The 26,661-nt window shown below is 37.8% G+C and overlaps 1 protein-coding gene across 1 annotated transcript in view; it reads right to left on the reverse strand.

Annotated features, from left to right (window-relative positions):
* Positions 1-701: 701 nt before the first annotated feature.
* LOC131028958 (transcription factor bHLH140) overlaps positions 702-26,661 on the reverse strand; it is a 39,506-nt gene continuing 13,546 nt past the window's right edge. Inside the window, exons 3-6 of the mRNA XM_057959342.2 lie at positions 2,598-3,571; positions 1,624-2,446; positions 1,353-1,523; positions 702-1,241 (exon numbers count right to left, since the gene is read on the reverse strand). Coding sequence (XP_057815325.2) covers positions 876-1,241; positions 1,353-1,523; positions 1,624-2,446; positions 2,598-3,571 — 2,334 coding nt within the window. The 3' untranslated portion in view covers positions 702-875. The remainder of the gene's footprint in view (positions 1,242-1,352; positions 1,524-1,623; positions 2,447-2,597; positions 3,572-26,661) is intronic.

A 26,661-nucleotide genomic window follows, 5' to 3' on the forward strand; every position in this document is an offset into this window, starting at 1 on the left:
AAGAATGTGTGGCACAACAAAAACAGCCTAGCCAAACGCATGAAGAATAGATTTGCAATTATGATGCTAAATTTAGGGATACTACCACTAAAATCGGTAAAAGAAAGATAAGTTCAAAATGCGGAGATTGTCTAAACACCAAAGAAAAGAGTTCGGATACATTTTTTAAGACTCCAGGTTTACAATGTAATGATACCTACGTTCTAGGATGTTGCAATTTCTACAGCCTACTCTGGAATACAGGTCAAGTAATTAGCTTCAGCCTCGAGAAACCCATTAGCGTAAAGGATTTGAATTTTACGCTCTTACCAATGAAGCAATCCATTTTTTTAGAAAAGAAACCAACAATCTGCACATCCTTTTAGCTAAATTTGTTTTCTTATAACAGCCACAGAGAAAAATATACAAATGCCAAACTGGTAAACCTGCAGAATAAACACACAAACAAGGTATGAAATTTAACGTCATACCTCATAATGCATCTACAGTCAAACCATCAGAGATTCATTTTGGGAAAAAAATTAGAAGTGGAGGCAAATTAAAGTGCAGTCGCCAGCAATATTTAGTTCTTTTATATTTAGTTCATTAATAAGCTCAGCTCTCTACTTTTTATATACGTTCTCTTACATGCAAAGCTGGCATCAGGTACTGATATAAAAGAAATTGATTCTAACCAAATCTATATATGTGGTACACAATAATTATATAAAGATTGGGCTTTTGAGATTCTAATGAATTAATAAAAAGATATCCATCAATATCACAAAAAACAAAGCACCTTTACATTGCAATGTATAAAAGTACCACTCAGATGCCTTTCTTTATAACGGATGTTTGAAAAGTTTTTGTTCAAGCTGCCAGGAAAAAATTGAACCCTATCCATTGATGTTGCTTGGCCTAGCTTGTATTTCAAAGCAAGATTCCCTTGGCGACATGGAAAACAGGTTTTGGCCCTGGGAAAGGGATGCAGGAAAAGGAGATTTACAAGTAGAAATATGACTTTTAAGCCGTGGAATATTAGGATGAGCACTCCTACAGCGATGACACCGCAGCTCCTTTGAAAGAATATCTTTATCATAAATAATCTCAGCCCTTCCAAACTTTTCAACCTCTTCCAGCACATCAACCGAGTCCCGAAAAAACTTAGTTGTGAATGAGTTCCAATGTTTTTTGTTCTTTAAGTACACTGAGTCAAAATCCTGGCTTATCACATGCAGATGTAATTGCTGCATAGAAGGAACCTGCCACAATCCTCAAAACAATGTTGTGAATAGAAGTTACATCAATTCCAAGTGTGACAATTCTAAATTTAAACTTACAAAATATTGAAATAAAGATCAATTAGGATATACCGAATGATAGCCAAGGCGAAAGATCGATATTGGATCTTCCTGCAGGAAAGAAGCTACCCACTTTTCACCCATGGAATGAATTTCCCTCAAAAGAGGAAGGTGTTCTTTCTGAACATCCGCTAGACTATCCAGTCCATGAAGCCTCGCTACAACCAGCAAATGTTTCTTTGCCTATATGAGGGATAATATTTCCTTAGCATGTTTACAAAACTAAATGAAAGTGGATTGTACATTATTTTGAACAATACTGCATATTATTGGGCAAAATTACCTTAGGATATAGATCAGGAAACACAACCATCGAATCTGTGACCTCAAGGACTCTATTATTTTGTTCAGGATGCAAAGCAGTCTCATGCAAAGCTTTAGCCCATGATTCCCATGACTTTTTGCCTTTACCATTGTTTCCAATATTCTGCTCTGGGATTTTATCTTTGTGTGTGGCAGTGCTTCCAATATCATTTCTGTATCCAGAAAAGCATCTACTAAAAGAATTAGAGTTGAGCCCTGCAGCTTCATCTGTCAAGGCATGTTCCTTGCTTGAAATAAGAAGTTCTGATGTATCTAGTTTGAATCTCTTATTTCCCTCGGGAACAGACAACTCTTGTAATTTCGTCTTTTTATCCGATACACAACTACTATTCTTTTTTGAAGATTGCATAAGCACTGCAAAAGCATTACTGGCGTCAGAAAATTTTGTTTCATTTACCTGATTTTTGTTCATAGGTGAGGTTTCCTTTTTAGAAGAATCAGAATCTGGAAGTTCCTGGTTAGAATTTAAACTTTGTTGTGCTTTACATATTGATATAAAACTTTCAAAAAGAGATGAATAGGTGTCATGTAGAACTTGGCATCCTTTGGCGTAGTCTCCTTTGAGACAATTAGGTCTTTGTGGATTCATATTGGGACCTAAAACATGGATCACATTGGTTACCCCTTCATTTTTGTATAATGGGCAACCTGAAGAAAGGGGAACAACTACAGCACTCCCAGGGCTGAGAGCTTTAGCACGTTCTTTCGTGGCAACCTCCAACTCTGGACCTGCAGCCTTGAATATGGCCGCATTGACACCACCACCACCTGCCTTCAAACGCCTGCATCTAGCCAAAAACATCTATTTAACAAAGAAGAAAAGTTACAACGTAACAGAAGTCTTATCATCTACAAAAATTGAACTTTTGACTTATACAAACTTATAAATCAAGCCCCTACTAAATGAAATACTTTCAAGTATTAGTACCTCACCAGTTAGCAGCATTAGCAATTACGCTGCATTTTAGGCCTCCTTCAGTATACAACTTTGTAATGTCTCCCACAAATGTATAAAATCTTTTAGAATCCAATCCCTTTTCAGCTGCCTTTGAATGAACTCGCCTAAGCATATCAGAGTTCTTAGTCAGGTCCACAAGGACAAGTTTGAAATTCATAGTTTTGTACCTCATTAAAAATTCTGAAATTCTATCTACAATTATATCAGCTGCTTTCTCATGATCAAAATGGAAGTCAGCTGTTGAGATGGATGGAAAAGCAAGAGTTGGAATACAGTCGTTTCCAGATGTTTCACTGGAAACACTACCATAGCTCTGAACAGAACTGCTTTGAATTGCTGTCCTATCTTGAGGTCTAATGCTTGAACTAGTTTGTTTAGAGTTCTCCCCATCCGAGTTCTTAGGATTGTTATGAATCATCTCTTGACCATTTAACAGCTCAGTACTTTTCCTTTCAAAGTGACCATCATGCACATCCTTTTCTTTCTTGAAGAAGCGCAACATGCCACTTTGGAATTTATCATCTTTACTTTTTTTACCATATATACCAGAGGGAAGATGGTCTGCTGGACCCAGTTCTTTGTACATGTTTATGGCATTCTCAACATCAGCTTCTGTTTGACAAGACATGATACGCGAAAATCCCTCATCTAAATTAGGTGATTCTTTATTCTTTAACATGCTGTTGATAACCATTGCAGCTTTACCTCCCTGCAAACCTCCCTCATGTGCAGTACGCTTTGCTATCCTACTTATGCATATTTTGGCAGGCAAGTCAAGTTCTATAGCATGTACCTCTATTTGGGGTCCTGCAAGCTCCACAAAATCATGCCGACGTTGTTTTGTCATATTACAGCAGTCAATGAAAACACTTTGGCCTTCATTCAATGCCATGGATGCTTGCATCAAGCATTGAGCCTTATTGCCCCGCTTCCCATTGGATATTATATCCTGTACACAGCAAATTTAATCCATATAAGAATACAAATATAGGAACTTTTTTAAGCACATGCCTCGTACATCACATCAGATAGACCAAAAGAGTTACAAAAGAGTCTAACAGATGAGACATGGAAAGATTTATTCCCACATAGGCATGGCAAGTAAGCATCTCTGATTAAAAACAAACTTGCAAGAGTCAACATGAAAGATTCAGTTAAGTATAGCTTCAAGGAATCAAGCTCTTTCTAAATGCACAGGAAATGATACTCCATGGCAGTAGACTAAGAACCTCATTTCCAAAGGAAGAAATTGCAACCAGTCACATAGACTGTCATATTTCTTTTCTGTCCCTGATAATATAGGTATTCCCAAGAAGATCTCTTTAGCAGGCAAAGGAATGAAACATTGTGCCCAAATCTACAACAGAAGGGTCTAGTTATTTGCAAAGTATAATGTATAAACTACTAATCTTGTTGCAATGTATTAAAAAATCATTGTTAGTAAATCCAATTTTCCAACCTCGACAAGTAAGCTCTTCTGAAGAAGTAAACAGCCCAAAAATTTCTCATTGAAAGCAGTTCTAGTCTTCAATATATTTCAGAGCCCATGAACCCATCATTCCTTGAGGTCTTAGATCCCCAACCACTTATTTAGTTAAAAGGAAATATTGAATCAATGACTATCCTTGTTGTAGAGGGTTTTAGTTTCAAAAAACATAAGGAGTTGCCGTTGTTGGTTGTTCTTGAACTATGCACGATAGTATTTTTTACATTTATGATGGAAAACTTCAAACTACAACCATAAACTTATTTTGGAAATAACAATAATTTTTGCTTTGAAAGTGATTTGTTCAGAGGATGTTGTACTGATAAGAGCTTTCTGGAACTGCCTTTGTATGGTATTTGGTTTCTGACACTTAAGATCTCCTTGTTGAACTCATCATCAAGGTGAAAAGGCCACAAGCACGAAGATGGGTACAGCAGGAAGACCCAAAATATCAGAAATCAAAAATACTATAGAGGTGGATCCAGACAGTTGTAGCAATCACAATAATACTTGCTTGTGTCAAGTAATTGAAATATCACTACAATGTTTCACATCAAAATGATACCAGAAATAATAAAAGCCAAATTGTTTATGTTCCACCAAGTTTCCAGGATGGGTGTACAGGGAGATGTGCTTCAGGGACGGGATTTTTTTAGGCCATTTTTAGGGACAGCTGGAAACCGCAAAGGGAAAGGGGATATATATATATAGGGAAATTTCAGAAATTCATATGATAAATCATAACATTGATAAAGTTGCAAATGTTATCATATTGACATATGCATTATAGAATCAAAAGTAAAAATACAACAATAGAGTTCACACGACAGTCGAACAAATTAATAGTGATACTTAATGGCTTCCATAATTCATGTCAATGTGCATACACAAAATAGTAATACTGCATACACCAAAATACCCTTTGGGCTACAAGTATGCACTACAGATGTTAAAATGACAAAGTCACAAATGTCAAAAACTGTAAAACATAATGATGGAAAGTATGATGTCTGCCTCTAATTGATGCTAGTTTTTCAACAGCACCTTCAAACCCTGTTGCTTTGTTTTTATAACTTGACTGCAATTTTTTTTAATGTAAAAATGAAGTCAAATGCTACACATGGAGCATTATGTTTAGCAATGTCACCAGGATACAGGGGTACTTACTGTTGATTGTAATTAGGGAATGGCGGATTCCAATTGCCTTGGGCAACATTGGAATCCGCCAAAGGGGGCCAGCCCCTTCTCCAACGTGTAGGGCTGGGCCCTATACCTCACGGCACTTCATAAAACCCTACGCTACATGATAAAACTCCACGCCTCATGCAAGATAACGTGCTAACATTAATAGGGCCAACCTTATCTAATAATGCATTTCGGTTAAAGAGATACAATAAATTAAAGGTCATTAATTTATCATAGGCCGACATAAATGGATCTTGCATCACATATAAGTAAAGATACATTCACCTCATTCAAACACATTCAATATTCTTCCATGCGAAATATATACATCTGCCTAATGCGAATTTGAAGAAGCAATATGTCAGCGAATTATATCAGTCATTAAAGGTGCGAAATTCAAGTGCAAATACCATCATAAGGAGTGCGAACTGAGGCACTAAGGTTACAGTCCAGCAAAGTGCAGACTTTAGATGCAATATGATGCAGACCTAGGGTTTGGACCTGATTGTTGTTGTAAGTGTTAAAGGGGGCAGACTTGAAGACTTGATGCTTATGAAAGTGCAGTCTTGTGGAAGACCTTATCAGCCCTAAGTTCAATCATCTTCAAGTACTTGAGATAAGTGTTGTAATCTTCATATGAATATAATCCATAATCAGATCTGAGGATCTTTTCTGGCTGAGTTTTTTCTCCTAGGAGGTTTTCCCAGAGTAACCTTGTCTTGTTCTTATTTTGTTCATTTCTTTGTTATGCCTAAATCTGGAAAACTATAAATCTTTCATCTAATCAATTTAGTTAGAAACTAAATTCTGGTTTCTGAGTTTATATTAATCTGAAAGTGTTAAAATTAACATGGTATCAGAGCTATAGGCTTGATCAACTTTCGGATTTCAGATTTTAGGACTACTTCCTTAAATTTAGACTCTGGTATTTCACTTCATCTTAGTGACATCTTGTTTGTTCCTGGAATTAAAAGAAACTTAATTTCCATTTCTGCTATAGAAGATAAAGGTTATCAAATTGCATTTTCTGAGAGAAAAGTACTTGCTTGGCCTAAGAAATCTAGTTTTAAATCTGCTCGTGTAATTGGTAATAGATATGATAGTCTTTATAAGCTCTCTGCTAACCCTGTTCAAGCCCTCATTAATGAGGCTCCCGAATCCTGTGAGCTATGGCATAGAAGACTTGGACACTTACACTATCAAACACTTCCCTCTCTTGAAAAGTTAGTCAAAGGTATGCCTAAACTCAGTCAAATTCATGATAATACTTGCAAAGGTTGTGCTATAGGTAAAAATGTTAAAAGTCTTTTTCATAAAAGTGAAAATAGAGCTAAAGATAAACTAGAACTTGTTCACTCTGATTTATGTGGTCTTATGTCTATAACATCTCCTAGTGGATTTCTTTATTATGTAATCTTCATAGATGATTTCTCTAGGAAAACTTGGATCTACTTCTTGAAATCTAAAGAATCTGATGAAGTCTTAAGTAAATTTAAAGAGTTTAAGGCATTAACTGAAAACTCCTCTGGTAAAAGAATTAAATGTTTAAGATCTGACAATGCAGGTGAGTACACCTCCGGTAGTTTTTATGATTTTTGTGTTGAGTCGGGAATTAAGAGGGAGTTTTGTGTTCCATACAATCCTTAACAAAACGGAGTTGCTGAAAGGAAGAATAGAACTATTGTTGAGGCTGCAAAGGCTATGATTCATGATCAAGATTTGCAGACCTCTCTATGGGTTGAGGCTTCTAGAACAGCGGTATATATTCAGAATAGATGTCCACATCGTGTTCTAAAGAACATGACCCCTGAAGAAGCCTTCACAGGATCCAAACCGGACATCAGTCACCTCAGAATTTTTGGAAGTCCTGTTTATGTTCATGTGCCCAAGGAAAAGCGAACCAAGTTGGAGTCCTCCGGGAAGAAAGGCATGCTAGTCGAATACAGTGAATCCTCCAAGGCCTTCAGGATCTATATTCCTGGTCAAAGGTATGTTGAGGTAAGTAGGGATGTTACTTTTGAAGAAGATACTGCTTTTAAGAAATCAAAAGGTTCTTCTATTATTGATGAAGCTAATGACAATCAAGATATGAATGTTGATTCTAACCTTGAGATTCAAAGGGAGCCTGTTGAACCTCCACCTCAAGAAGAACATAATGATCCATCAGAGCCTATGAATCCCACTGACATACCTAGTGACATTGTTGTTACCAAAAAGAGGCCACTGTGGCTAAGAAACGCCATTCAAGAAGCCGAAAGATTTGCTACTCCCAGTGGCACCTTCCGAGAAACCAAGAGACCTCAAGTATTCTCCAACTACGTTGCATTGATGTGCAATCTCATTGAATTTGAACCTTACAATGTTGAAAAAGCCTTGAACCATCATGCCTGGAAACTTGCTATGGATGAAGAGTATCAGTCAATCATCAAGAATGATGTTTGGGATATTGTGCCCAGACCCAAAGGTAAATTTATTGTTTCCTCTAAATGGTTATTTAAAATTAAACATAATGTTGATGGTAGTATTGAAAAATATAAGGCTAGATTTGTAGCTCGTGGTTTTTCTCAAAAGGAAGGCATAGATTATGAAGAAACATTTGCTCCTGTTGCTAGATATACTTCTATTAGAACTATAATAGCTATTGCTGCAGCTAGAGGGTGGAAACTACATCAGATGGATGTTAAGACTGCCTTCCTTAATGGTGTCATTGAGGAAGAAGTCTATATTGAACAACCTGAGGGTAATGAGATTCTGGATAGAATAACTCATGTGTGCAGATTGAAGAAAGCCCTGTATGGCCTCAAACAGGCCCCTCGTGCTTGGTATGAAAGAATTGATAAATACTTGTTAAGTTTAGGTTTTTATAAAAATGATGTTGACTCTAACATCTACTTTAAATCATCCAATGATGAAATGTTAATTCTAGTTCTATATGTGGATGATTTATTTCTTACCGGTAAAGATGAACTCATCATTAGATGTAAGAAAGAACTAGCTTCAGAATTTGAAATGAAAGACTTAGGTCTAATGCATTATTTTCTAGGTCTAGAAGTATGGCAAAGATCTAACGAAATTTTTCTAAGTCAAGGAAAGTATACTATTGATATTTTGAAAAGATTTAGAATGATGGATTGTAAACCTATGTCTACTCCTATGGAGTCTAACTTAAAGAAGTTAAGTGTTTCTGCAGCTAACTCTAATTTTGCAGATCCATTGGAGTACAGGCAGTTGATTGGATCACTGATGTATCTAGTTAACACTAGACCAGACATATGCTTTGCAGTGAATGTTCTCAGCCAGTTCATGAGCATGCCCAAATATGTTCATCTTGTTGCAGCCAAGCACATCCTAAGATACTTGCGAAGCACAGTTTGTTATGGGCTAAAGTATCCACTTAACACTTCAATAACCTTGGAAGGTTATTCAGATGCTGATTGGGCTGGAAGCGTCAAAGACAGGAAAAGCACTTCCGGCATTTGTTTCAGCTTAGGATCCGCAGTGATCTCTTGGGCTTGCAAAAAGCAATCCTCAGTGGCACTGAGTACTGTTGAAGCTGAGTATATTGCAGCAAGCGTAGCCTTTAGAGAAGCAGTGTGGCTTCGTAAGCTTCTTGCTGGGTTGTTTGGTCAGCCTTGGGATCCTACAGTTATTCATTGTGATAATCAGAGTTGTATCAAAATGTCCATCAATCCAGTGTTTCATGATAGGTCAAAACATGTGGAAACTCATTATCACTTCATTCGAGATATGGTGCAAAGAGGCGCCATTCAGTTGAAATATGTCAGCACTGATGAGCAGATTGCTGATATTCTTACCAAGCCTCTGTCCAAAGTGAAGTTTGTGTACTTCAGGGACAGACTCGGTGTTTTGGAAAATGAAAACCTGATTGAGAGGGAGTCTCAACCTCAGTGACACATTGTGTTGTATCAAACCACCCTCAACGGGCAATATAAGGTGGTATTGTAATCTTCTCAGGGAGAAGAGTAATTGTTAACCATCCTCTGCGGGCAATGTAAGATGGTAGAAAATATCCTCTCCACCCTCTGCGGGCAATGTAAGGTGGATCCAGTCTATGCTTGTGTGCGAGCTGGAAGATTATATTATGTAGTTCCATTATATGCTTGTGTGCAAGATGGAAGACTACAATATTCTGATTATGTAATCCATTCTTTGCTTGTGTGCAAGATGTTAGATTATGGTTATGTTTCTCCTCCCTAATTAAGAGGGAGTGTTGATTGTAATTAGGGAATGGTGGATTCCAATTGCCTTGGGCAACATTGGAATCCGCCAAAGGGGGCCAACCCCTTCTCCAACGTGTAGGGTTGGGCCCTATACCTCACGGCACTTCATAAAACCCCACGCTACATGATAAAACTCCACGCCTCATGCAAGATAACGTGCTAACATTAATAGGGCCAACCCTATCTAATAATGCATTTCGGTTAAAGAGATACAATAAATTAAAGGTCATTAATTTATCATAGACCGACATAAATGGATCTTGCATCATATATATAAGTAAAGATACATTCACCTCATTCAAACACATTCAATATTCTTCCATGCGAAATATATACATCTGCCTAATGCGAATTTGAAGAAGCAATATATCAGCAAATTATATCAATCATTAAAGGTGCGAAATTCAAGTGCAAATACCATCATAAGGAGTGGGAACTAAGGTGCTAAGGTTACAATCCATCAAAGTGCAGACTTCAGATGCAATATAATGCAGACCTAGGGTTTGGACCTGATTGCTGTTGGAAATGTTAAAGGGGGCAGACTTGAAGACTTGATGCTTATGAAAGTGCAGTCTTGTGAAAGACTTTATCAGCCCTAAGTTCAATCATCTTCAAGTACTTGAGATAAGTGTTTTAATCTTCATATGAATATAATCCATAATCAAATATGAGGATCTTTTCTAGCTGGTTTTTTCCTCCTAGGAGGTTTTCCCAGGGTAACCATGTCTTGTTCTTATTTTGTTCATTTCTTTGTTATGCCTAAATCTGGAAAACTATAAATCTTTCATCTAATCAATTTAGTTAGAAACTAAATTCTGGTTTTCTGAGTTTATATTAATCTGAAAGTGTTAAAATTAACACTTACCGGTATGGCTAATTTTCAAAAGTAGGAAACGGAGGTACTTGGAGACACCAATTTTTTTAAATATAATTTAATAATTTCCAAAAAATATCATGACATAGAACTTTGGCATGACATGTATGCCAAATGTGGAAGCATTCACAATGCATGTGAACTGGTCTCATTGAATGCCATGCTTGTAGAGTTTAAAATTTTGAAAACAGATGTAAACAAATGATTGCCATGATTTGCGAACCTGGCATTGGGCAACTTTTGTAGTCTTTTGGGTGTGTTTCACTCTTCTAGGGCGGCTTCAATGCTTCCAACAATGGATAAATGATGGAAAACAATGTTTTTCTTTTTCTTTTTACCCTTTAACTTGCATTTTCCTGAAGGAGATGTTGGAGACTGCCAAAAACCTGGTGGGAGATGGAAAGATGATGGGGGACGTGGAAGTGAGGTCTCCAGCCCAAAACAAAGTCTCTGGGTGCGCGAAAAGAATCTGAGACGCATCTCCGTCTCCAAGACGCATCTCAAGGGGGTGGAGACGCATCTCTCGGTTACATAGACATGTTAGGGTTAGTGGAGCATGGGGGCCACAAACATCATTTAAAAATGTTTTTCTTTTAAAACTGGGTGCTTTTCTTATGTTTTCTGAGCACTCGAAAAAAGGGGACAGTTGGCCGTCCTCGAAATATTTGGGGATGTATCCCCAATGTGTCCCCGGGGCAATCATCTGTCCCCACTGCATTTCTAGGACATCCCCACCAATCGGGGAAAATTCCTATGCAAATTTTTTTAGGAATGCCTTGGAAACATCCCCAAGACATTCCCAAAGTGGGGACAGGGGCTAAAAGCCCCATAGGTGCATCCCCATGTACCCCTGAAAATTATTAGCGAGTATGCACTATAATCTTCAACACAACAACCCAACATTGAAAGGAAGTGTGCCTCCAAAGGTTATTGACTTCAATAATGTTGATCCATTGCTCAACTCTGAAAGAGTGCCACTCGCATAACTTGATTTCATAATTTATTTCATTACATCAAGTTCATAAGTAGGAAAGTTTACATATAATTTTACACCTTTTCAAAACTGAGTAATATTTTAAGTTTATCTCTAGCTTGGTATCTGAGACATATCTTACTACACAATCTTAAATTGATATGTAGTTACGCATATTCTAATATAGACAAATTTAAATCTGAACCTCATTCTTTTGTTACAATTGCCTATATTTTATGCAATTTTAATCTTATAAGTTCTGCAAAAGTAGCAAATCAACTCTTACTCTTTGGCTTGCCAAATCTTTTCCAAGCTAACTTCGGGTCAAAACATTAAAACAACCCTTTAATACCAACATATAGGTTACTATACAAGATACCATGTGGGACACTTAAAATCCAAATGTTAGCGTGCATCACGGCCATAGTATTGAGAATAAGACCTGCAACCCAAGTTCGAATTCAACAAATAAACTAGATAAATAACTTGACATGACTCAGCAAATTAACAAATTGTAAATTTTAATTAGAAACTAAATTGATTTTTTCCTTAGTCACAACTATAGATTTAAATATCTGTCATGTCCCTCCTTTCCCAGCTGTTTAAGAGCTTCTTCCTGCCTTTGAAACAGTATATTTTAACACTAATTTTAATTAAAAATAATATTATATATATATATATTATTTTTAAAAAAATTGGGGTTGGCTCCAAAATTCATTTTTTCAGGTTGTCTAATTTGCTATTAAGTTTTCATGGGGTATTTAATGTAGGAGTTAATTGGTCACTCCTCAACATCCCCAAGAACACTACAAGACCAAAATAACTTCCACAAGGCAAGAATAGTTTGCTTGATTATGAATGCAAGAATGGACATGAAAATATACATGGGAGGCCTTGCTTATAAAGGCAAGATTATTGTGATGGGTCCCGATTACTACATCATGTTAGATACCCATGTAGAATGCAAATCTCTCACAAACGGAGAAAAGGAGAAAACCAAGTGGGACAAAACTCCTCCCCAAAAGAGAAAAGAAACAAACAAGGATGACGCATGGAGGACTCAATAATACCCCCCAAGGACTAAATCTATCATGAATATACAATCAATGACCCCCCGTAAGAGGGAGAGAGAGAGAGAGAGAGTATTCCCCCATAATGAAGAAGCTCCAATGTCGATGAAGTATGCCTGAAAATAAAAGATGATCCAATGCCTGCAAGCAGCACATCTTCCCTTAGGATGAAACAAAGCCATAGTTTGATGAAGAAGCCAATCCATGTCCAACTGAAAGGAGGAAGTCTCCAAATGTGTCTCTAAAAACTGAGTAGGAGTCCCCAAGCTTGAATAAGCCACAACATGATCATGATCAATCTTAATCAAGAAACATAACAAATCAAGAGGAGGAAACTCATGAATGTCAATCTCCAAAGACAATGAAGACATGATAACATAACAATTGTGATGAAACTGTCATCAAAAAGGAGAGAAAGCCACTCAAGTGTTTCTCTCAAATCTGTAGTATGAGATTCCACAAACAAGACTGAAATTTATGTCAAGTATTCATCCCACAAAGCAAGATCTAAAAAACTATGATCAACCTACTGAAGAGAAGCACCCAAAGGGGAAGAAGCAAGAGGTGGAGTAAGAAGCTCAGCACTGATCTCTAGAAAACCAAGATTTGAGTGACCAAACTTCTCCTCACAACCCTTGATGAAAGGGTGTGAACATCAATCAAAGGACCATTATTATCATCGGAAGAAAAATGAAAAAAGGAATACAAACAAGATGAATGATCAACCACCCCTATAGCAATGATCTCTCTATTCTCTTTGTCCCTTATGTAAACATAATCAGGAGTGAACTTAACTGATTTAGCTTGTCCACTATGAGCAATTTGATAACCTGAAAAGATATTAGATGACAAGAAGGGAACACGAAGTGCATCATTAAAAGTTCCTTCTCCCATGTCAATAGAACCTTTCCCACAAAGCTTCATGTATGTGTTGTTACCCATCAATATATTAGGTAAATTACAAGGCTCAAAAGAAGAGAACATGTCCTTAGAAGATACCATATGATGAGATGCTCATGAATTAAAAAGCCATCTCCCATGTTTGGGAATTGTAGAGGCCAAGAGACTTTTAGCTTTCATTTTCTCAAGCCCATGTGAAACTCTTGTGGTCCCTGACTATGTTGATGAAAATGTTGCCGATTGTGATGTTGAAGAAGAGGAAGAATGCACTGATGAGGGCAGGGAGATGTTTTTCTGAAGGTGGTGTGTGAGTTCATCACTCTTCTTATCATAACACCTATGCTCATCATGTCCTTGTCTTTTACAATAAGGACATTTCAACTTCTTTTTAGATGATTACTCTTTAGAAGAGGGATTTGGATCAGGGATGTGTTGTGAAGGAGAATCCTTAGCTTGCTCATTAGACTTGGGATCCTTATTCTATTTATTACCTTTGCTGCTGGAAGCCTTTGGATTTGGATCTTTTGCAAGAAGAGTCTGAGACTTTAAAGACTTATATATCCCATGTGTGCCGACATGGCTCTTTCCCTTGTGAGCTGAGTTGCAAATCAATCAAGAGAAGGAATTTGTGTGCATTGCCTAGGGCATCCATAGTAGCATAAAATGCGAGAGAAAACACTGAATAATCAAGACCTAGCTTAGCAAGAATAGAGAGAATCAAATGTTCATCCTCTTTAGTGACCTCACAATCAGATAACTGCAATCTACAAAAGTTGAGCTTAAAGAAGCCCTAAATATTATCAAAATCTGAAGAATTAAGATTTCATTAGTTCATTCTCCAACTTAAATTTCCTCATCTTATCTGGCTTCCAAAAGAAACTCTCTAAAGTAGTCCAAATTTCATTAGGATTTTTACAAGATATAACATGATATATAATAAGATTAGAAGAAATGGACATAATGAGAGTACCAAGAGCCTCATCTCTTCTATTCAATTTAACAACAAAACCTCCATTTGTGATTTTCACTTATGATAGTTGTATGGAGTTAGATGTACAACTTTGTCAAATCCATGACAAAATCAAAGAATACAATAGAGGAACAACAAATTATCCCTCACTATACAAGCAATTAACCCTTACGTTCAAGAAAAAGCGACCTTTTTGCAAATTTATAACAATATATCCCAAAATGCCAGAATTCCACGAGGATGCATCCCCCCTAAAAAACATGAAGTTTTCGAGACGAGGACACGCCTCCAAAACGTTTTTCTGTCACACCTCCACCTTTGCAACATTTCTCAGTCGGCCTGGAGATGGTTCCCACATTCAACATAGAGGAAGAGACATTTCGCTCAAGGGGGACGTCGTTGGAGGGTGCTAAGATGTCTCCAAGACGCCTAGACATCCCTTGACAAGGAAAGGGACACCCAAACATTTCCCATGGCGGCAAGGAGAAAAAATCACATTTTTAAGAAAAAACAAAAAAATAAAGTGCAAGCACCCTAACCCTAACTCGCCTAAAGCTGATAAAAGAGACATTTAGTCTCATTTGCAACCACAAAGTCATTTGGTCAGCTTGGATATTGAATCTTAGGAAGCAAGAGGTGGACTACAAGTTCTGCAACTACAAGTGGAAAGTCTAGAGATTGAATCAGCAAGCTTGGAAGATAGTTAGAGGAAGCTTCCCCATTCTTGCTACAAGATTGCTTTTTAATTCTTTCAAAAGCAAATTTGTACATTGATCAAGATTCAAGAATCAAAACTTTTGCAGCTATTAGAAAATAGTTAGAAAACAAAACTTAGAAACATTGCTGTTTACTTGAATAATCAGCATCATTATCACTATTAGACTATTACAAAGTCCAACTTAGAAACTAAGAAACTTTGAAAAAAAATTGTTTGCTTGAAAAATTTCTGATTTTTTTTTTAACATTGTTTGTTGCAGCATCATTATCACTGCCATAATGAGCTCTAACAGCATGAGTGAGGATGAGGAGGTTGAAATTCATAGTGAAAATAAGTCATCTGATGAACCTAGCACAGAAGGAGTTGCGGACGAGGCAAGTCAAACTGAAATAAGTTCTATTGGGAGTAGAAATTTCAGCTGCCCATCTGAAATCCTTAAAAAATGGGCCAAGGGCCCATTCAATCCAAAATCACCCTTAAAACAATTTGCATCTAAGGTACTGTTGTGACGTTTACACACATCTCCCCATTGCAAATGGGGACCCCTCTTTTTGGCTCTTAGTCTTAGGTTTTGCTAGGTTAGTTTGTTGAGTACGCTCCTATGAGTGATTGAGATTGAGTTGATAGCTCATCTAGAGACTTGAGAGTTGGCTATTTATTCCTCTTTGGCATAACTCAGTTGCAAGATTTCGTTTGGACAAAGTATCTTCCCCTGGACCGATCACCTCTTAGTCTGATCTGAGAGGAGAATTAAGAGCATTTCGTTGTGTCACCTTTTGCCTGGGATACATCTTTTGGACAATCTCTCCATGGTCAACAAAATTAGTGAAATAAGAGGCCTTGTATTCATTTGATGGCATTCCCCTCACGGTTTTTGCAGTGCAAACTCTCCTTGGTCAAGATTGATCTCGTCCTAGTCTGTCCCTGCCTAAGTCAGATCAGCAACTTAAGCATTTCAAGATGTCCCTACCCCTTGCAAATCAGCGACTTAAGCCTTGGACCAGTCCCTACCTAGGATAGATCAGCGACTTAAGGGAATTGAACTTGTCTCTACTTGTGGTGAAAAGGCAACAAAGGCATTATCAACTAGACTTTCTTCAAGATAAAGGGGCGATTCAAGTAGACCATCTCATCTTCCCACAGTGAATCGGCGCCTTAGAATATTTTAGATGCGTCCTTACTTCACCCGAATGAGCGAGTTAAGCTTCAAGTTCGTCCCTGCATTGGCTTGATCAGTGACTTAAGAGTTGGGTCAGTCCCCATCAAGGAGAGAAGAGCGACATAAGGATCAACAATCTGTCCATAGACAAGAGAAATCAGCGACTTAAGCGATGCAACCTGACCCTATCTCTTCAAGAATGGCGACATAAGTATGTGAATTCGTCCCTCCCTCAAGGCAAAAGAGCGATTTAAGACTTTCAACCTGTCCTTGGACATGGCGAATGTGTGATTTAAGGTCTCAATCCATCCCTACCTTGACAAAATCAGCGACTTAAGAGGTCAATCCGTCCCTACTCACCCCAAATGTGCAACTTAAGGATCTAATCCATCCTTACTTACCCCAGATCAGCGACTTAAGGAACTACAAGGCGTCCCTACCTAAGTGAAATCAGCGGCTTAAGAGTTGGGGCGGTCCTTACCTGGATAAGATCAGCGACTTAAGGATTTAGCCCTTAGCCCGTCCTTGGACAAGGCAAATAGCGACATAAGAATTGAACCCGTCCTTGGACAAGGCAAAGATGCAATGCTAAATAATTCAGTCCATTCCTTGTCCAACCAAATCAGCGACATAAGGATGAAGATGTCCTTTGATCAACCAAATCAGCGACTTAAGATTTCAAGATGTCCTTACCTCATGGAAATCAGCGACTTAAGACATCAGCCCATCCCTTGGCAATAGAAAAGAGCGACATAAAGATTTGGGACCTCCTTTGGCAAAGACAAGACATGTCTTAGGCAATGCCACCTCCCATGACATGCGATTTGATGAGTATGACTTGCAAAAGATATATTTGATTTGAGCACTCCTTTGATTGAACCCTTGCAAAGCAATGCGAATCAGGCCTGGGACACAAAATCAGACTTAAACTCAGATGTTTCCATGATCAGAAAATTCATTTCCAGATTTAGAGAAAGTAGCAGGAAGCTTGATTAAGTACTTTTTGCAATGTTTTGATCCAAGTTATGTTTGTTTCCAGGTTTGATACAAATAGGATGAACATGCAAAGCGAGTCATGAAGATCAGCTCAAGATGAAGGCTTATCAGCTCACATACAACCTCAAGATTTCACCACATAAGCAAAGCCAAGAGCCCAAGGGAGATGTTGCACTTAAAGTCTCAAGTTCATACAAGGCAGCTGATGAGATTGCCAAGCACAAGGCACTACAATGCAAAGGGGCAGGTCAAACTTCACAATCAGGATGCAGCCACATAAAGGAGTGCAACGTGGTGAAGGTCATCACAACTGCAAAGTAATAAGAAACATATCAAGATCAACATCAGGATGGCAGCGAAGGTAGAGAACATGATCAGCATGATGATATGCTAGCACACTTCATTTGCAAGAGATGGCAAGACATGCATAGAAGGCTTTACCAGTGGGTAGAAGGGTATAGGAAAGCTGCTCGAAGGAAAGGATTTCACATAAGGAATAAGGAAGTCAGGCACTACAAGGCAAAGAGTGTTGATCAACATCGGGCATTCAAAGAGGAAATTTTCATAATCTTGAATTTCCTTCGGAAATCCAAGAATCGTTGTCAGTATAGCCAAATGGAAGCACAAGAATGCAAGTGATCAAGATAGGAAATAGTTTCAAAAGAGTTAATCAAAGTTAGAAGATCGACATGAGCAAAGTCATTCATTGATCGAGCTTGGATAGTGTTGAGTATCAAGAGATATGCCTCATTCATCTACAACTTGTGAAGAGTTACAAACAACAAGCTGAGGTGGCGCCCAGTCATCACTTATCCAATCATATCATTTCATGATAAGGCGTCCAGATTCAATGAACCTGACCCATCCTACAAAGAAGATAACTACCACATGGGCACAAAGTTCATTGTACCTACCGTCACTATCTATCGGTCGAATTTTCAAGGAAGGACGTGTCCCATGACTCCCATCAAATGTAATTTTATCATTGGTCAAACATTAAATGCTTTGGAATGGGTATAACAAACCTTAATTAGGGTTTCTATCTTTTGATCTTGGCCATTGATTATGAATCGATTTGAGTCATTGAATTGTAATGAGAGCACTATATAAGGCTCCACTTTATTTGTAAAGTGAATAGGGAATAGGGAATAGCGAATAGACAATAGTTGATCAATAAGTAGCAAGCAGATAATTAGAGTAGAGTAGAATGAGAAGGCAAAGATTGTTGCTAGGATATTGTTGTAAGAAGCATGTAGACTTCATTGAAGATATGGTGAAATTCACATGTTGATTCAACAATTTGCATGGTCTCTACTTCTCAATTTAATTTTCATGTTGTTTAGATGAATGGAAGAACTTTGTGTATGATCAATGGCAAAATTCTTACATCCATACTACTAACACCTTGCCGATGGTAAAGTGCCTTGCGTAGTCAACTAGATCCATCTTAGCCAAGCTTAACTTCAATTATCGCTTCTTCATTGATATGCATCAACTTGATGGTGTCTATACTTGTGGTGATGATTTGAAATTTGTAATGTCCCCTTCTCAACAGTGACCAATTCAGTTGGCCGTTAGCCTATTCCGGAGACCCATAGGCTAGTCGGGAGCAGAAATTAGGGTTTCCTACCTTTGGGAGGATGTTTCAGCATTTTTGGTGGCTTGCATGCTAAGTTACCGGATTCTTCTAGTTTAGCTCGAGTCCTGGTACTGGTATTGTTCGGGTACTGGTACAGTTCAGGTTCTTCCTAGGTATGTCTTGGATTCTTCCTGGGTACTTGAGTTCTTTATGGGTCCTTCTGTGAAGAACCCACAAAGAACCCAGGCATCCAAGAAGTACCAAGGGTCGTACCCAAGCATAGTTTGATAAACTAAAACCTCAGTTTCGCTCCCACAACTTTGTGACAGCATTTTTTATCAGAATATGTCAGCAGGCAAGCAATTAAATATCATTTCAGTTGCTTTTGTGAGCTATACATATGAACACAGGGTTAGCAAACTTTTTATCAGCAATACTGAGATTGATTTCAGTTGATTTACATTATGCATACGTGAAAGTTGTTTGCTTATGTTTTGTGAAATCACTTTCCTTGTGTTGTTAATGATTTGGCATTTTGTCAAATGTTTGAAAAATGAAATTAAACCAGCTTCTACACTTGACACAGCTAGTGTTAGTGGCAATCCAATTGATTGTGGTTCAAATGAAATTGAACCAAATGTTGATATTGACCTTGACTCTTCTGATGAAGAACATGAATATTAAAATCAATTATAATTTGAATTTTCATTGTGTAATGACATTTTGAAACTTGAGTATTTTCATTTTTGCAAATTATGAATGAAATATCAAAATATTCTATTTTTTGATATTTATTGGCAATTATGGATTTATGAGTATCACTCTTCTTGTAGTTATACAATGATATAGTCTATAATGTTTGAACATACATACATACATATATGTATGTATGTATGTATGTACGGATGTACCCATACCCAAGAAAAAAAAAATTGTTGTACCCATGAATCCGTACCTGTATCTCGTACCCGATCAGTAACTTAGCTTGCAAGTTGGAGTTTGACAATTTTGGTTCTAGATTCCTTCTAGGTTTTCAGAAAGCTTCACAATGATGGTACATGCATAGCAAGCAACAGAGTTTGGCAAACTTACTATTTTTAGTAAGTGGAGGTGAAGGTAGTTTATTTCTCTAGGTTTTTCCGGGTTTTCAAAGAGCTTCGCAATGGTGTAACATGCAAATGAATCTAAAGACTTTTTCGAACTTACTATTTTTAGTAAGTTGCGACGGCTGCTCAAAATATGGTAAAAATCACTTTGGAAACACTTACTATTTTTAGCAGTATGCTATTTTTGGTACGTACTATTTATAGCAGTACTATTTTTAACAAGGGTTCAGCTAGTCAGTTCAAATGGCTATTTCCAGCAGGTCAGTTTGAGCAGTTTGTCTTCCAACATTTTTGGAGCTTGTTTTGCAAAGTTATGTATTTGATGAAAAATGGTGTTTTAAATTAAATTATAACTTAAGACAAAAGTTGGACGATTTATTTAAGGGGGATTGCTTAAGTTATATTGATATCTAAAGTCATTTCCTTAATTATATGTTGGGTGATTCTTGGTTGAGGAAAATATTTTATAAGTGAATTATTGTTAAGGCAAGATGGACACCTTAGGAGGAAAATAAAATAATTTTATGATATAATTCACTTTATTCTTTGGACGCCATAATACACTTTATTGATGTATTTTTTATAAAGTTTATTTGCCACCATGTGATGGGCGATTTTGGGAAAAATAAAATGAAATGCAAATTAAGGAAATTGGAATGTCGTTTAATCCCATATTGAAGGGAAAAGAAGTTTGATTTGAGGAGGAAGTTATAAATGTGCCTTGGCCTTCATTTGAGACTATCCATGTTTATTTGCAACGAAGTGCTGCCGAAATCCAGAGAGATTGCTTCGAGGAATGCATAGCTCCTAGCTGGTTCTTGGCTTCTTGCTTGAAAGATAGCAACTAGTTGAGATTGAGAGACTGTTCTTTACACTAAAGAACAGATGGAATTCATTGTAGTAGGGTCATTTGATGTTTTCTGATGTGTTTTGGTGTGTTTGTGAGTTTTCAGGTTGCCAGATTGTTGTAGAGCTGAAGTGGTTTTTTCATCATAAGTCTTAGGAGGAATTTTGTGTGCTTATGGGTATTTTCTTTATCTTTTCCTATGGACTGGGCGATGCATTTTGCAAGTTTGTAGAGATTAATTTGGAGTCTTGAATTTTATATTGTAAATCACCCCCCTTGGCTGGTCGTACCATGTGGCTGAATGCTTCAGGAAGTGTGCATTAATCATTTGGGTCAGCTTGCAATCGTTTATTGTTCCAGGCTTGGACGCCTACCTCCTAGGAGTCATTTGCATTCAGTTTCATGTCATTTCGTCAAGTTTTGATGAAGTTATGAGTGATTTAGTGTGAATTTTGTTGCTGGTCTGCGTTTTTTAGTCTGCTGGAAGTATATCAGATTTAAAGATTTTGGAGTTGAGGGTTGTTTCTTGGATAGAGAGTCTATTGTAACTTGTGGATCAGACTGAGCATTATTTGCAGCTGTGGACAACGATATATCTTACTTTGCAGTTCATGTTATCATTGTAATGCTGATTAGTAGTACTAACAGAAAGTTATATTTTGAATTGCTCTTAATTCCCCACTAAATAAGTGGAAGAGACTGGATTTGCCGCCTATCTTATTTCATTGTACTTCTGTCCTCCTGCTGAATAAGCGGTTGAGTAGATTGTTATTATCATTTTCAGTCCTCCCGCTAAATAAGTGGTTGAATGATTGTCTCTTTACTTCAGTTATTTTGGATTTTGTAATTGGCTGGTTACACCACCAAATTGTGGTTTAGTTCCAGTTTTTTGTATCTCGCTGGAAAGTGGAAGTGGCTGGTTCAACCGCCAATTTGTATTGCTCTCTTCATTTTATTATGCTTATGCTAATGGGTGAATGTATTGTGTGAAAAAATTGAAAAAAATTGAGGGGGACATTTCAAAATCATAAAGTTATCCCTTGAAGATCGCACTAGCCTTGTGGAGATGTTCATAGCATGTCAAAGCAAGACTTAGTTGAATTTCATCAAAGATTGTCCATTGCTCGTACGTTCCTAGGATTAGAATAGCTTTCTCAAACCCTATCCTTTTTCTTTCTTTTAAAATCAAGTGAAAATCCCACGTTCTAACGATATCCAAAGCATTCAAGTAGTTCAAGCACATTCAAAGTTCAACGTAAGTCCACCTTGTGATTCCAGCAATATCACATCATATACAACTAAGTCATTCCAAGAGCACGTCAAGACCTGACATTCGAGAACCTTGGAGTTATCCCACTTGATCACACAGTTTAGCATTTGGGAGTCTTTATTCAAGAGGATAGAATACTTAGTATTTTATTTTGTGTTGCATAGTGGGTAAAAACGCCATCAACAAGTACCAACAAGGCCTGGGACAACTGAGGGCAATAGAAAGTGGAAGTGCCACATGTGCAATGTTGAATGGTTTGGCAGCATTACTAGAACTAATGCTCACTTCCTTCTTGCTTGAGGCAAAGGTGTAGAAGTATGCAAAAAGGTGCATAAGAACTTCAAGTACAGGGCTGAAATATTAAAATTATGGGGTTGCATCATGTACTTTGCCACACAAGAATAGGGTTGTTCAGATTTCTACAATTGCTTCTTCTGCTTTGAAAACTCAAAGGCCACCAACTCCATTCAGTTTAGGGGCTGCAAAGGCTAGGGGAAAACGTAATATGACTAGTCCATCTTCACAACCATTGGTAGATTTATTTACTGTGCAAGCAAAGGATGAGGCAGATGATGCCATTGACAAATTCTTCTTTGCCAATGGCATTCCATTCCACATGTCTTGCTCTCCTTATTATAAGGAAGTTGTGGCAAAGATAAGAAGGGCGGGAACATCATATGTGCCACCTGGTGAGACTAACTTGAGGACAACAATCTTGGATCAAAACTATTCCAAGATTAATATTTTGATGGAGAAGATGAAGAGAACCTAGGTCACAAGTGGTTCCAGCATAGTCATGGATGGGTGGACAAACATTAGGCATTGTCCACACATCAATATCATGGCTACATCTACAACGGGCCCTTATTTCCTTAGGGCTATTGATTGTTCGAGGCATAGCAAGGATGCTCATTTTCAATTCCAAATCCTCAAGGATGCTAGATAGGAGGTTGGGCCACAAAATGTGGTGCAAGTAGTGACAGATGTGGCCCATGTGTGTAGAGCAATAGGGAAGATGATTGAGGCAGCCTATAGACATATTTGGTGGACTCCTTGTTGTCTGCATGCCATGAATAATGCACTCAAGGGCATGGGTAAAATCAGCTGGATCAAAACAATTGTTAGTGATGCTAGAGATGTGCAGGTGTTTATCTACAACCACCACACTTCACATGCGGTCTTTAGGACCCTCTCCAAGAAGGAATTCCTAAAACCTATAGATACTTTATTCTCTTGGAAAGGATGCTTGAGTTGCAAGAGGCATTGCAACTAATGGTTATGGCAGCAGAATGGAACAAGTGGCTTGAGTCGAAGACACAACAGGGGTTGAGAATGAAGGAGGTAGTGAAGAATGATCTCTTTTGGGCTGATGCCAAATGTATAATCTCCATCATTGCTCCAGTCTTCACAGTTATTAGATTTGGGGATTCTAATGCACCTTCCTTGGTGAAGTGTATGAGTGCATTGATTCTATGCTTGGTCAAATGAAGGTTGTTGTGCGAGAGGAGGGCCCTACATTACAATTCTACACCGAGCATATTCAACCAATCATTCATCATAGATGGGAGAATCTCAACACTCCCTTACACATGGTTGCCTATGCGTTGAACCCGAAGTGGTACATGCAAAGGCCAGGCAAAATTACACCTATACATTATCTTGAGGTGAAAGAAGGATTCATTAATGCAATTGACAAAATGTATGTTCCTACAGAGGCTAGCCAAATTTGTACTGAATGGACAAAATTTGCCTCTCTATGGGGATATTCAGAGGCAGTGAAGATAGATCTAGAGATTATGTCACAAGAGGACCCCAAGTTGTGGTGGACTATGCATGGGCCTAAATCTTTAACAACTACTGTAGCCATTCGTTTGCTGTCCCAGGTTTCTAGTTCTTCTACTGCTGAGAAAAAATGGTCTACTTATAGTTTCATACACTCCGTTAAGAGGAACAGGCTTTACTTCTAGGAGGGCAGAGAAGCTTGTGGCGGTACATAGTGCGTTGTGTCTCATTGACTGCAACACATCTACGTACGAGAGTCCAGCAGTCAGATGAGATGTACAGCCAAAAGAGCCAGCACAAATTGATGATGATGCTACATAGACAGGGTTAGTTGGTATTGATATAGATGAGCTTGAGAATGTGGGGTCCAGCAATTCAAGTGATGAGGACATTGAGGAGTTTGATGAGGAGCTTGGGGATGATTAGAGTCATTAGACTCTACTTCTAGAGTTTATACTTCTAGTATTTACTATTTAGTATTTTGTTTTTGAAGTTTGAAGTTTGAACATTGTTGAATCTTGATAACTTGATCAGTTGATTGTAATTTTGATGAACATTGGATCATGATTAAGATGACTATGAAATGAAAAAAATTGAAAATTCTCATTCCAATGTCTATATTTGATATTTTGACATGTCATTTGAATACTAGACTGTAGTTATTATGTTATACATCTTTTTTTTTTTAAACTAATTTTTCAAGTACTATATGCATTATGTCAACATTGCTCCCTTGCTGCCCCCGCCCCCTAGTGTTCCCAAACTTAGGCCCCAAGTACCCCCGTTCCCAAAACGCGTCCCCCCAAGGAAACATCCCCAAACCCCATGGAACTTTGCAAAATACCAATCTGACTTCAAAACGAAATTCTGATATTCATGAAAAAAATCTGCAAAAAAGAGCAATTACAAATCTGTAGAGCTCCTGAATACCTTCCTGATGCTACAAGAATCAGGAAAATCAAAATCTAGATCAAAAAGTTATGAGCTCGAAGGTGAAAAGGCAAGCTTTCACTTCAACCTAGAAAAAATGGCACAAAACAGAAAAATTTGTGCAAAATACCTATACCCCTGAAAAGTTGACATAACCAACTTTCCAAAAATATTTTGTTTGCCAAAAAATACCTCCATATCAGAAATTATGCAAATTTGAAAGAAACCTCTGTTTTAGGGTCTACGAGTTCCAAAATAAGCAATAGGGACTAAAACAATCCAATGTGTGGTCACCAATATGACCTCACTGCACACAATTGCAAAACAAAATAGTGTCACCTATGGGCGATGCCGCAATGGCCCGAATTGGCGGCAACTAGGTGCACACCGCCAAGTTTGCGCACCAGGCTTAGCCCTTTCTCCATTGGGGTTATGATCAACAATGGGATCACACACGAGTGCTACAACCTAACCATAGCAATCAATGTGTTGACACAAAAAAGTTAAGCCTATAGAAAAGACAGGAAAGTGTTGATTTCTGTAGTAAACAAGTATGGGTCTACCAGCAATTAGAGTACGCATCCCATACACAAAAAACGTCGAGCAATAAATGCCAAACCAGAGGATTTTGTGGCCCAAGAATGTAGTGTCAACCAATCAATGAAACTCGTGGTTATATTAAACTACCCAACCAACTCGCCAATAGACCCTCGACCATACAAAAAAAATTCAATAACTTGACAAAAAAAATCAAAAGCGCATGTATTTAAATAAATTATTTTATTTTCTGCAAAACAAATGTGTCAACTTGTCTGCTCAAGAGGCCATATGGCCTACCCAAGCAAAAAAATTTGCCTCAAAAACACCTTTACCAAAAGTAGACAAATTTATAGTCAATATTCATTAGATTGACCTCCTAAACACAATGCCAATGACGATTTGGGCCCAAAGTGCTCTGAAACATCAGTGACCAGTTAGACTAGCCAACCTTCACACAACTTCAAACCCTTGTAGGTTTGGCAAAATACAATGAAATTTGACAAAACAAAAAGCAATCTTGACTTTCGTCAATGCCCTAGATTCAACTATGAGGTCCTTGAAACCCCAATCTACACCCAGCAAATTCTTCAAGCCAAATCACATCCCTCAGATTTGAGGAGTCTTTAGATCTAGAACTCTGACACCATGTAAGGGTTGATTAGTGACTCCTCAACACCACCAAGAACCCTGAAAGACCAAAATAACTTCCACAAGAGAGAAAATGACAATAATAGCTTGCTTGATTATGAATGCAAGAATGGACATGAAAATGTAAATTAGAGGCCTTGCTTATAAACGCAAGGTGAGAGGTAGTATTAGACAAGATTTTGACATGTGTCTTCATCCTATACAATGAGACAACCAAAGTGATAAATATTAAATGACCTATGTAACTAGAATTAAATAAATATCATAAAGATAAGATCTGATGTGTCTTATCTTGACAACTAACACCTTCTAGAAACAACATCTAGGACCTATTGTGAGGTATTCACACATCGCCCCATTGCAAATGGGGACCCCCACTTTTTTTTCCTGCTTTCTAGGATAGCGTTAAGGTCCTTAGCTATCAGCCTTTGCATTAGAAGGATATAGGTAGTCAAAAGTTAGGAGCCAGGTGAAGAGCCTTGTCTGAGCGTGAAGTAAGTGAGTTTGGTAGCCTTTAGTAATGTCTTGATACCATGGTAGTGAAGCCCATCAGGAGTTCAATCATGAGCGAAGAAGGATTGATAATTAGAGGGACACTTCAAATGCTTCTCTTGAGGAGCGAACGCCTTATGTAGAGAACTTCATGACTTGAAGATCAAGAGCGAACTTCATGACTTGAGGAATTGGAGCGAACTTCATGCCTTGGAAGATTGGAACGAACTTCATGAGTTGGAGATTTGGAGCGAACTTCATGACTTGAGGATT

The sequence above is a fragment of the Cryptomeria japonica genome, chromosome 7 (genome assembly GCF_030272615.1).
Source record: "Cryptomeria japonica chromosome 7, Sugi_1.0, whole genome shotgun sequence".
Taxonomy (NCBI): Eukaryota; Viridiplantae; Streptophyta; class Pinopsida; order Cupressales; family Cupressaceae; genus Cryptomeria; species Cryptomeria japonica.